The sequence below is a fragment of the Aristolochia californica genome, unplaced genomic scaffold (assembly GCF_029961685.1).
Source record: "Aristolochia californica isolate CCGP_79_NKW_82.1479 unplaced genomic scaffold, dmAriCali1.0.hap1 SCAF_11, whole genome shotgun sequence".
Lineage (NCBI taxonomy): Eukaryota > Viridiplantae > Streptophyta > Magnoliopsida > Piperales > Aristolochiaceae > Aristolochia > Aristolochia californica.
Window position 1 is genome coordinate 30,106,441 of NW_027181782.1, and position 12,160 is coordinate 30,118,600.

General features: G+C 39.2%; 2 protein-coding genes across 5 annotated transcripts; one reads left to right on the top strand and one right to left on the bottom strand.

Moving 5' to 3' along the window:
- The first annotated feature begins 281 nt into the window (after positions 1–281).
- LOC137944737 (BTB/POZ domain-containing protein At2g30600) lies at positions 282–8,534 on the top strand. 4 transcript variants are annotated; one of them, XM_068790464.1, is made up of 15 exons: positions 282–403; positions 556–629; positions 720–1,237; positions 1,357–2,217; positions 2,325–2,654; positions 2,760–2,990; positions 4,088–4,249; positions 4,668–4,880; positions 5,072–5,119; positions 6,331–6,389; positions 6,476–6,623; positions 6,857–6,931; positions 7,765–7,845; positions 7,970–8,038; positions 8,127–8,534. In XM_068790464.1, the coding sequence occupies exons 4-15, from the start codon at positions 1,411–1,413 to the stop codon at positions 8,343–8,345; spliced, it is 2,442 nt and encodes an 813-aa protein (XP_068646565.1). In that variant the 5' UTR covers positions 282–403; positions 556–629; positions 720–1,237; positions 1,357–1,410; the 3' UTR covers positions 8,346–8,534. The 4 variants fall into 4 exon arrangements, with proteins under 4 accessions (XP_068646565.1, XP_068646568.1, XP_068646567.1 ...); XM_068790467.1 differs by having other exon boundaries at positions 6,491–6,623; XM_068790466.1 differs by having other exon boundaries at positions 572–629; positions 742–1,237.
- A 1,059-nt stretch (positions 8,535–9,593) lies between these two features.
- On the bottom strand, positions 9,594–10,202 carry LOC137943759 (uncharacterized). Its single transcript, XM_068789196.1, has one exon. The coding sequence runs from the start codon at positions 10,200–10,202 to the stop codon at positions 9,594–9,596; it is 609 nt and encodes a 202-aa protein (XP_068645297.1).
- Positions 10,203–12,160: the final 1,958 nt, after the last annotated feature.

The following is a 12,160-nucleotide window of genomic DNA, read 5'->3' on the forward strand; positions in this document are numbered from 1 at the left end:
ATTTATTTTAAACTTTTATTATTTTTAATAATAAAATAAAAATACTAATAGTTGTAAATAAAAAATAAGTAAATTGTAAATAGAAAGATTTTTAACAGTAAAAAAATATCTTAAGTATTGTCAAGTATGGAATTAGGTCAGATTTGAGTGAGATTTCTTTATATTTCAGTTCTAAATTTTCAATCGGTCTTCTAAGACGAGGTAGTCTCTATTAAGTCCCCCTAAAAGGAGGGCAGCAAGGTCAAGCAGATTTAGTCGGATCTGGGCATCGCAGAAGCGTACCTGCAAGAATGGCTGGACTGAGTCCACTCTGCATCTTGCCTGATTCAAGTCTCGACGATGTTATCTCTTGACGTGTCATTGAAAGAGAAACATAACTTCCGTCAGCATCGTCACGTGCCTGGTTCGAAGGAAAAGTCTTTTTGTTCAAATTCTAAATCGTTATTTTTGAGTCTTGTATGCTAATTTACAGTTTCTTTACTAACGAATTTAGGCGAGACTTATCCTTTGATTTGCTTCCTCTGCGTGAACGGTTTGTAATTTCTGTATTGATAGAAATATCTGCTTTCAGCGACTCGTCTTTTTCCTGCTTTCGGCACCATCAGCCTGGAATGTGGACCCATCATCAGGTGAAAAAATCTCCACTGTTGCCATAAAAATTCCGGAGTTTTTAGGAAAATATGAGGTGGGTATCGCCCCAAATCTTATGTTTTTGGCAGTTCGATGATTTCGTCTTTACAGGCCACCAGAATCTTCCTTCAGACAAAAAAGACTTTCTCTAGGAAATGGATTTTTGGAGGTTTACTTTAGCTGTTATTTCCTTGGTTGATGATTTCGATTGGCCCAGCCTGTCGGTTTGATGTTTATCCTCATTGTCTGGTGAGGTGCTGAGCTGTTTCCATCGAATCTCTGATCGTTTAAGAAAGAAAAACGAGTTCCAGCGGTTCTTCCATTCGTTTTATGCGCTGTTTTATTGCGAGACCTTTCGACTAGTATCCAAATGTAACTGAATTCTCAAAGACTAGTGGTTTCTCTAGTTGTGATGTAATCTGATCCTGTCTGAGAGACAAATTGGACAATATTGTCTCGCTGATTTCGTGGGAAATTACCAGTGCCAATGCTATTAGATGGACTGAAGACTAAATACTAAGCGGTGGGGGAAGAGCTAGTGAGATGATTTCCATTGATATATAGCAGGAAGGTGAGTCGTTTGTTACAGAAAGGAGTTGCTCTGCAGGTATGCTAATGTCTCCCCCTTCTTTCTTTGTACTAAATATTTGCATTGAAGTTTGATAGTACTATAAATGAATCTGGTGGATTGAAATTAGTGTATTTGTTGTCTGTTGGCCTTAACAGGTAGGTGCATGTTTTATTGAGGTTTACCTGAAGCTTTTTCTACTAGATTTCAAGATGGGTGCAAAGAAGCAGGAGTTCCTTACCGTTGCACCTTTCGAGTGCGCCTGGCGTGAAGAACTAAGGTTTAAGAAGGCTGGCCGTGGTTGTGTTTCTTTTGAAGCTTTTGCTCACAATGACGTGACTATTGTCTTTAGAGAGGAAGTGGGTAGCCGGCATAACCATTATAAAATGGATAATAGTCCAAACTATACAATAATTATTGGTAGCAACAGGAACAGAAAGCTGAAGATTGAGGCAGATGGAAAGACAGTAGTTGATGTTGCAGGGGTTGGTCTTTGTTGTTCTTCTACTTTTCAGGGCTATTGGATCAGTATCTATGATGGGTTGATTTGTATAGGAAAGGGCCGCTACCCTTTTCAAAATCTAGTTTTCCAGTGGCTAGATACGAAACCCAATTGTAATGTTCAGTATGTGGGTCTTAGTAGTTGGGATAAACATGTGGGCTATAGAAATGTGAATGTTTTCCCATTTACGCCCCACTATAATTGCCTGTGGAAACATATTGAGTGTATTGATTATAATAATGTTGAAGTAGATGATGAGGAAGAAACATGGGAAGAGGGTGACTGGTTTGGTTGTGATGAGTGGGGGCTTGAAAATTTTCTGGAGAGTTGGGAGTTTTCAGATGTGTACTTTCTGGTGGGTGCCGAAGAAAAGGCAGTTCCTGCTCACATGGTTATTTTGGCCTCATCCGGTAATTTCCGTTTTAGTTCACCTAGTGAACATATTATAGGGCTTCCGTCAGTATCCTATCCAATCCTACATGCTCTACTTCAGTATATTTATACTGGTCGGACTAGGGTAAGCATGTTCTTGAGCTTTTCCTATTCTTAATACTTCCACTTTTTCAATATTTTTTTATGTGTTGGATCACTTGAGTATATTTGCATTTAAAAATTCATGTTCAGGTAGAAGAGTCGCAGCTTAATGCCTTGAGAGATTTGAGCATGCAGTTTGAAGTCTCCTCAATGGTGAAGCTCTGTGAAGAAGTGATTGATCGTTTCAAATTGAACAAAAAGTTATTTGATTCTGGGAAGAATGTGGAACTGGTTTACTCAAGCTCCAGAACACAGGGTGGCACAGAATTCCCATGTGAACTCCCTGTCAATATGCAAAAGCTGAAGCAAAAGCTTTCAAAAGGCCAGTATAGTGATATAGACATCCATATTGATTTGCATGGTCTTGTCGCTCGATGCCACAGGCTCATTCTCAGTATATGGAGTCCTCCATTTATGAAGGTCTGGCCTGGTCTGGTTTATTGCTACTTCATTTCTGCCCTTTCTTTTTTCTACTAGTGTCTGTTATTCATTGGACTTATCCAAAGGCATCCTTCATACTGACAGATGTTCACAAATGGAATGAAAGAAAGCAATTCCTCTGAGATTTACTTGAGGAATGTGCATCCAAATGCTTTTTCAGCTATGCTAGAATTTATGTACAGCGGGGAGCTTAACTTGAAGGATGATGATGAGATGGAGTCTTTGTTGTTACCTCTTCTAATTTTGGCTGACCAATTTGGAGTTGACTGCCTTCATCAGGAATGCTGCAAGTACCTTTCTGAATGCCTTTCTGAGGTAGTTTGTAGTTCTTCTTATGCTTTCTGGGTAGTATGACACCTTTTGGTAAATGTTTTTGGTATTTATTAATGGTTTTCAAGGTTTGTTTGTGGACATAAAGGGGATGGTTTCCAAAAAATGATTTTTCCAACTTAATTCTTTGAGTTTGTCTTGGCAAGTAGCAGTATATAGGATACCATAAACAGGACACTGTATCTGATACCATTTCTGGAACTCAACAAGTATTGGTCTGTTTGGCATGTATGACTGCCTGTGTAAGCCACTGTTGGCCAGTATAAAGTATCAAATACAGTATCTTAATATGTGTGTGTGAGCCAGTATAGCTGACAGGAAATGTCTGTTTCAGCCGGTGCATGCTCTAAAAACCAGACTTCCCAACATACAATATCTATTGCCTGATATGCAACATAGTATCACGGCAAAGCTACCTGTTCATGATTGAGTATTTTTTTTTTAAATTTTTATGGGGTACGAGTGAGAGAGGGAGAGGGAGTTTTGAATCAACTACAATGGCAAATTTATGTTGGTTGATTTGAGTCTACTACAAGACTTGTTCAAGTAATTGGTTTCCAAACTGCACACTTGTTGAAGCATTGAAATCCTCGTGATCTTCAATGGAAAGTGAAATGCATCTTGATTAATTTCAAGCAGGCCCAAGTAGATTTCAGAGCAGACTTTCGGTTTTGTAGTTATTATAAGTTAAATTCATCAACTCTGTCGGTAGTCATTGATTTACCAGAGACAGGATGAAATATATGGTGAGAAAAGATCTCAAATGTTAGAAATATGGTTTTTGTTTTCTTTGTGGATCCTACTCATGGAGAAATGTACACCCATTTTCACAAAAGTATCAAGAAGAGAAATCTAACACTTCCTAAGATTATTCCTGAAGAATTTGGGATATTGACACGCATTCAATATATATCTGCAGGATTGGTGCTCTCCTACTGGAAGAAGCTCATGCAGCAGGACTTAATTTGTATTATACAAGTTCTATTTGTATTAATACAAAGATAAATGGACAAGCCCTCAGACGGTTTTCAGAAAGTTGATCAAAGATGGCCTTGAAAACTGACTTTGAAAATTTGGTGCAGGATTCTGTATGCCCCATTTTGCAAGTGATTTCATCAATCCCATCATGTAAACTTCTAAGAGAAACTTGCGAGAGGAACTTCTCGTTGCACTTTAATTACTGTACAACGGCTAGCACAGACTTTATCCATTTAGATGAAGCAACTTTTATGACCATTCTCCAGGTAGGTCTAACCTCTGCAATGTTTGAATTATTGAATTCTTTGATATTACATGCACTTTTTCCATTTAAGAATGTTGTGCCTATATCTATTGTAAGTTTTGTGGATTCCTATACAAAGCTGCAATTATGGTGGTATCCGGCCCATAACTTTTGACGATTCTAGGGCTGTAATATCAAGATCGTTCCTTAAGATGTGGTGTCTTGCCCTTGTCCTAATGGAAGCAAGTACTTCAATTTGGTGGCCTTCCATTGTTGTTTCATGACACTAAGGGTAGTTTTTCTTAGTTGTTCTCTTAATGACCAGCAACTTGTACATTACCTCATATGCAAAGATTTCACCTTTGTGGTTATTATTAGGGTCTAAGTGCACCTCTTCTTTTTTGTGCATCAATAGTCGTGACAAATTGCGGTTTGTGCAGCATCCTGATTTGACTGTAACATCTGAAGAAAGGGTTCTGGATGCAATTTTACTTTGGTGCATGCAAGCCAATGAAATATGTGGTTGGGAGGCGATTGATAAATGTGCCAAATCCTTGACACCTGAACTCCTTTTTGGACAGAGGCTTCAGCTGCTTTCTGATGTGCTACCTTTAGTTCGTTTTCCACTAATGCCTACATTGTTGCTGAAGAAGGTAGTCTATTTTATTTTATTTTATTTTTTAGTTTTTGGGTCCTTGATACGTCTGCTAAAGTTTCCCTGTTTTATAAAAGCAAAAATGGCCCAAAGTCTGTTATGGGATGATCAAAGGATAGTTGTGAATCTTCATGGAGTAATGATATTTGACCACTCTTGCTGGTTTCTTGTTATTGTATGATGCTGCAGCTGGAAAGGAGCAGTCTCAGCAGCCAGATTCCTGTACTTGAACAGCTGGTGAGTAACATGATCTATTCGTTTGGATTCTTGTAGAGGATTCCGTAGAAGATGGCAAGTCAATGCTGGATTCAGCAACTAGCTGGTTTTTATTGGGGATTCCCTGTCTATATAGGAAGGGATGGCAATGGGTAACATGTATCTTGTTACCCGTTTTTAGTTATCCAAAACCTATTTAGCTATCCTCTTTATTCAAAATGGATAAATGGTGTTTTATTACTTGTTTATTTACCCAATTACAGGTACGTCACAGGGTAAACAGGCATTTGAATGGATAATAAACTTTTAAAATATAATAAATCATAGCACTATCCTAAAAAACTATAAAATGATATGAAAATATCATAAAATATATAAAAATTAATTAATTTAATATTAAATAAATATTTTCGTAATTAAATCATGCTTCACATAAAGTGAGATTTCTTTTTTTACACTTGTATATGGGGTAAAAAAATTAAAATGTTGTTCCTCTCTTTATTGGGGTACCCATATCTGTTCCATTTTATAAATGATGTGCAGGTAAATTGGTTAAGTTTTTACATGGATAAAAATTTTGTTTCATTTTTTTTTTTAAATGAATGGTAGAACAGTAAATCAATTAATTGGGTCAAATGACTGCCCTATGTGTAGGAGCTTCTATTTTTTAGGTTGGCTTGGGGGGGGCCTCAATGTGCCAATTTCTTTGTTACAAGATCTATAGAGGATGTTAGAGGAGACTTTCTTAAACCCTAGACAATGTCCCATGTTAAGTTGAATGGGCTAATAGTATAAATAGGAATTGTATGGGATTGTTAATATAATGATCTAAATATGATATAAAGTTTCTAATAATTTGTACTCTCTTTTGATCCAATAACACTGGAATTTGTCTTGGCAAAGTTCAGAAGTTTGGGTTATCAAATAGTTTTCATTCATTCACAAGTCTTTGTAGTCCACTTTTATTACTCTTGATTCAGAAGTTTGGACTAAAGACCAAGCTATGCAAAAATTGTTTCCAAGTTAAACATTGTTATCATGAACAAAGGGGTGCTTGTAAGACTAAAGAATTTGGAAACATGAATGAGGATTGAGATTGGGATCTGTTGAAAGGCCAATAGGTTAACAAAGGTCTATTCTACACACACTTCACGAGTCTGTTCTGTTGTTTTTGCATTTTGCTGTTTCCGCCTGCTGCCACTCTCACAACTTTTATTGTAACTATGGCACAGGTTAGAGAAGCCCTCTTTTATTCTGGTGACCACGGCATGATTTTGGGAAACAATGACAAGTGAGATTTCTTATATTTGTAATTATCGTTAGACGTAAAGTTGCATTTGTAATTTTTAAATTCTATTAGGCTTGATTTTTTATTAGCATTTATCATTTCAGTGCGAGATTTCACCACAGACGATCCAGTTTTAAAGAGCTCCAGTACATATGTGATGGAGATGAAAATGGGGTTCTCTATTTTGCGGGCACGGCATATGGTGAACATCAATGGGTAAATCCTGTTTTAGCCAAGGTAAGCCAGCTCATTTCATTCTTTTCTGATATTTAAAAACTCTTTTAAAAATGCTTATTCCATAGTGACTGTGCTCTGGTTGGCTGAATGTGTCTATGACAGTGCACCGAGAATGGGCATTTTGGGAGCCCAATTTTTTTTCTTTTTGTTTTCTTTTTTGGGGAATTCAAGTGTTAGAATGACTGTGCTCTTCTGACTAGCTTGAGCTTATGTGGTCATGTTACTTCTAACAGAAAATTACAGTCACAGCAAGCAGCCCTACTTCAAGGCATACGGACCCAAAAGCATTGGTAGGAAGGACATACCAGGTAAGATAGTAACATCCGTGCGAGCAGGGTTTACTGACCAATTCTTAGATATCAGTTTGGGCATCCTGACATCTGAGACATCTCGGGTAGTATGAGATAGATGGGTTGAGACTTCGGATTTGATTGAAACATACTTGAACAAATGTTATAAGTACAAACGTGAAAAAAACTCTAAAAATAGTAAAAAATAAAAAATAAATCTGAGTTCATTAACATAATGATTGTTCTACTTCCCATAAGATATAGTATGATTTAATGGAAAAGTGAAACGACATATATATGTTGACCTGAGAACTTAATTCTGTGATGTAATCAACTTTCTTCTTTATTCTAAATACATTGTAGCTAAATTATCTGTTAAATTTATTCATTTCAAGATGGCTTTTGATCGTTAATACGAAATTATGGTATTAATTGTGTGGACTGATTAGATTGAAAGTTTTAAATTTTGACTAACCTGAAGCTAAGATTATGAGATAAAATTAAGGTTATGCATTAGTTGAGTCAATTTGAAACATTCTAAGAGATAGTTTAGTCAAAATATGAAGCTTACTAATGTCCTGAAAAAAGAAAAAAAATTCTGTAAGAAGCTCATAAAGACCTTATCATTAGTGTATTTGTGTACAATAATTTCATGTTTGTGAGTAGATCTACATCTATGAAATTATATAAAAAACATAAAAATACAAATAGTAAAGGACCTAATATGAGTTTCTCAGAGAGGGAGATTACATTGCAGTTTTTTGGACCCAACGAAATAACCAGGCTTGTGCATGTTCTTGACTCTTCACTGTGAACTTTCTTTAGATCTAATTTACCTTGGACTTGAACAGGGCACGTCTTTTGCTGGACCAAAAATTGAGAATGGGCAAACTGTTGCATGGTGGATGGTAGACATCGGGCAGGATCATCAGGTTTGACTCTAAACAAGCTAGTGCGTCCTGATCTTCTGCTCTTCTGCTCTTGGTTTTCTATGGTAGAGACAGGAAACTTTTGACAGGTTCTAATTACTGACTTGGGAACTCCATTTTTATGCAGCTTATGTGCAACTATTACACGGTGAGACAAGACGGATCCACAGCATACATGAGATGCTGGTTTCTGCAGGTAAACTAATTCTCAATTCTGAACATGGTAAAAACCTTTCACCAATACTATAAGAAGGAAGCCAAAAGGAAATATCTACTCTGTTCAGGGTTCTTTGGACGGGAAGAACTGGACAGATTTGAGGGTGCATGAGAATGACACAACAATATGTAAACCGGCACAGTTTGCATCTTGGCGTATTCATGGTCCAAATGCACTGCTTCCCTTCCGATTCTTCCGAGTTGTATTGACTGGTCCTACTAACAGCGACTCTAGCCCATGGAACCTCTGCGTCTGCTTCTTGGAGCTCTATGGTTACTTCCACTGACAACAGAGTAAGGAATGTGAGTGCTGGCCTGCTTTGTTAAATGATGGCAGCCTGTATGAACTTCCAGGTCCTCGTGACCTTAAAGTAATTCTCTTTGCTTGTAGTTTTCTCGCTGATGGAACCTCCTTTCAATCCATCTGCTTTTACTGTGCATATGAAATGCTCGAATACTGCAGGTTTGTGATCGGACTTCAATAGATAGCAAATAAATGAAAATTAATAATAACAAAAAAATATTTATAAATTTATAAAAAAAATTAAAAAAATAAATCTTTTAAGATATTACACAATTCTATAAAAATATTTGAATTATTTTTTTAATTTTGAAAAGAAATTTATTAATCTAATTGGATATGAACCAGTTTTTATTTATTTCTGTTCTATTTAAATAAATGGTAAATTGGGAGTTCGAGTGTATGTTTTTGTCAAGCACATTCTCTTACTATAAATGTTCTTGTAAATAGATATCACACCCAGCAGTATCAGAGTGTTAGAACCAATGTTTATAAAAAAAAATAGTTGGAACCAACGTTTATAAAAACTAACTTGATTACAAATCAGGAGGTGATCAGGCTCGGTGACTGGCTCGAGTTTACCTTTGCCCAATAGAGTTTAATCATTATGATGAAAAAATAAATGAGACAAAGTTGAGGAGTCTCCTTCTCAATATCATTTGAAAGTCTAAGCTTCCCCCCACTGGGTCGCAACTCCTTTGCTTAACCCGTGCGGCACTTGTGTGCAAACTCCTTTTGCCGATACACAAGTTAGCCTAACTCTCACTCTTACTTGTAAGGGTTACACTCACTCGCCCGATGAAAGCAATAAGAGAACTGAATAGGATTCAAGGGACTTGCTCAAGAGAGATTGTATTACACTTCAATGAGTTGTGTACAAATAAGAGGCTCTCCCCTATTTATAGTTTTGAGGGGGAGCAAGGAATGTTCTAGATTATGTACATTTGTCATTGATCCAATGGGTTGGATCCTTCTAGATTATTCCACTACCATCTAACTATGGACCTTCCTAGACTCTTATATATAATACTAGGGTGTATGCCCAAGTACATATACTGGATCCAATTTGGTGTATGTGCGGGACCTTCTAGAGAGCTTCTAGAGATCCTTCCTTCTATAGTATGCGTTAGGTTATCTATAGAGGGTTTGGACTAGAACCTCCTCTATGTATCCTCAAACTGGCCCAATGGGTGGGCAGTGGGCTTAGGTCCCATGACATTCTCCCCCGCCTAATTTACGCAACGTCCTTGTTGCATTCCTTGTACATTGTGATCTGGTCCTCGAACTGCCACAGTGCCTCAGCTTCTTCCCATGAAGCCTCACTTTTTGGCAATCCACGCCATTTTACTAGGTACTCAGTCTTAGGCTGGACTCCCCTCCGTCTCTTTACGCGATCGCTAATGATGTACTCCACCTCCTTGTCAAATGACGAAGTCATCAACGGCGGTGCACGTTTGCTAACTCCACGTGAGGGATCCTCCGCATCTGCATGGTAGGGTTTCAATATGCTTGCATGAAAGACCGGATGGATCTTGAGGGATGGTGGGAGTTGGACTTGGTATGAAACATTTCCTACTCTCTTGATGATGGGGTAGGGCCCTTCATATCTCCTTACCAACCCCTTATGCTTACCGTGCAAAGCCTTGAACTGTTGGGATGGTAACTTTATCATGACAAAGTCCCCTACCTTGAACTCAAGTGGCCGCCTCTTTCCATCCGCATGTTTCTTCATCCACTTAGTCGCCTTGTGTAGGTAGGACTTTGCTATGTCAACTTGTTCATGCCAATTCTTAGCAAACTGGTAGGCTGCAGGGCTCTTACCTTCATAGCTGGTTCCTACCATCAATGGTGTGAGCGGTTGTTGGCCGGTGGCCAACTCAAAGGGGTTGTGGCCTGTTGATTCGCTCTTTTGCAAGTTGTAGCAAAACTGGGCCACATCCAAAAGCTTCACCCAATCTTTCTGATTTGCACTCACGAAGTGCCTTAGGTATTCCTCCAGCAATGCGTTTGTGCGTTCTGTTTGTCCGTCTGTTTGGGGGTGAAAGCTCGTGGAGAAGCAAAATTATATCCCCAAGAGTTTGAACATCTCCATCCAGAACTTCCCAGTGAACCGAGGGTCTCGATCACTTATAATCGTCTTAGGGACTCCCTAATACTTCACTATGTTTTTCAAGATCAACCGGGCTGCTTCATCTGCGGTGCAATCTGTTGGAGCAGCAATGAAGTTAGCATATTTGGATAACCAATCTACCACAACTACGATAGACCCCATCCCGTCCATCTTAGGCAACGCTGATATGAAATCCATGGAGATGCTCTCCCATGGTCGTTCCGGTATAGGTAATGCCTCCAGCAACCCTCCCGACTTTCTATGTTCAACCTTGTCTTGTTGGCAAACTAGGCAGGTTTTCACGTACTCGTCTATATCGTCCGCCATCCATGGCCAATAGTACCTGGTCTCCAACAAAGCAAGGGTCCTTCTCTGTCTTGGGTGGCCAGCCCACAGGGTGTCATGACATTCATTCATCAATTCTTTTTTGAGGGTGCCCCACTTTGGCACATAGAGGTAGTTCCCCTTAGTGTAGAGAAGTCCATCCTCTTTCCAAAATCTCCTTGTCCTTCCATCCTCGATAGCTTGAATGATGCCTCTGGCCACATCATCCTTGCTAAGTCCTTCTCGTATACGGTCTGGCAAGGTCTCATTAAGTTTGCTTGTCGTGGCCACATGTTCGAGCTTCATGGCGGCAAGTTCAGCCTTCCGACTCAAGGCATCCGCAACCTAGTTAATCCGTCCAGGCTTGTATTCCATCACCATATCAAACTCGGCCAAGAAGTCTTGCCAATGCGCTTGCTTCGAACTCAACTTCTTCTGGGTCTAAAAATAGCTTGTAGCCACATTGTCCGTCTTAACAATGAAGCGAGAGCCAAGCAAGTAGTGCCTCCACGTTCTTAGGCAATGTACCACGACCATTATCTCCTTCTCTTAGACCATATACTTCCGCTCCATCTCATTCAGCTTCGGACTTTCATATGCAACAGGGTGTCCATCCTGTTCCAAAACCCCTCCAATGGCAAAGTCAGAAGCGTCAGTGTGTACCTCAAAAGATTTGGAATGGTCTGCCAACTTGAGCACTGGTTCCGCCGTTACCACACCCTTACGGTCCTCAAATGCCTTCTTGCACTGCTCCGTCCATTGCCATTAGACGTTCTTTTTTAGCAAATTCGTGAGTGGAGCAGCACGCTGTGAGTATCCTTCGATGAACCTCTGGTAGTAGTTGACAAGGCCCAAGAAGCCCCGCAGCTCTGTCACCTTTGTGGGCTTTGTGGGTACCTCTCACTCTGCTATAGAGTAGACCTTGGCCTTGTCCAGCCAAATACGCTCGTCTCCGATCCAATGCCTAAGGAATGAGACTTCCTTCAAGGCAAAAGAACACTTCTCTCTCTTCAAGTAAAGAGAGTTTTCTCGTAGCACTTGGAAAGAAATTCGTAAATGGTTTAGGTGTTCTTTTAACGTTTGGCTGTATACCATAATATCATCCAAGTAGACCACCACGAATCGATCCAAGTATGGATAAAAGATTTTGTTCATCAAGGTGCAAAACGTAGCTAGGGCATTTGTTAAACCGAAGGGCATGACTAGAAACTCGTAAGCTCCATACCTCGTGATGCAAGTAGTCTTCGGCTCATCTCCTTCAACAACCCGCACTTGATAGTACCCGGATCGTAGATCAAGTTTGCTAAAGTACCGTGCCTCAGCCAGCCTATCGAACAAATCTGCTATGAGCGGAATCGGATATTTAT

Excerpts from the sequence above, each read along its gene's own strand:
- LOC137944737 (XM_068790465.1), top strand. The coding sequence starts at position 1,411 with ATGGGTGCAAAGAAGCAGGAGTTCCTTACCGTTGCACCTTTCGAGTGC. Across the intron at positions 2,218-2,324 it reads TTTATACTGGTCGGACTAGG|GTAGAAGAGTCGCAGCTTAA; the intron begins GTAAGCATGTTC and ends ATTCATGTTCAG. Across the intron at positions 6,390-6,475 it reads ATTTTGGGAAACAATGACAA|CATTTATCATTTCAGTGCGA; the intron begins GTGAGATTTCTT and ends ATTTTTTATTAG.
- LOC137943759 (XM_068789196.1), bottom strand. The coding sequence starts at position 10,202 with ATGGTAGGAACCAGCTATGAAGGTAAGAGCCCTGCAGCCTACCAGTTT.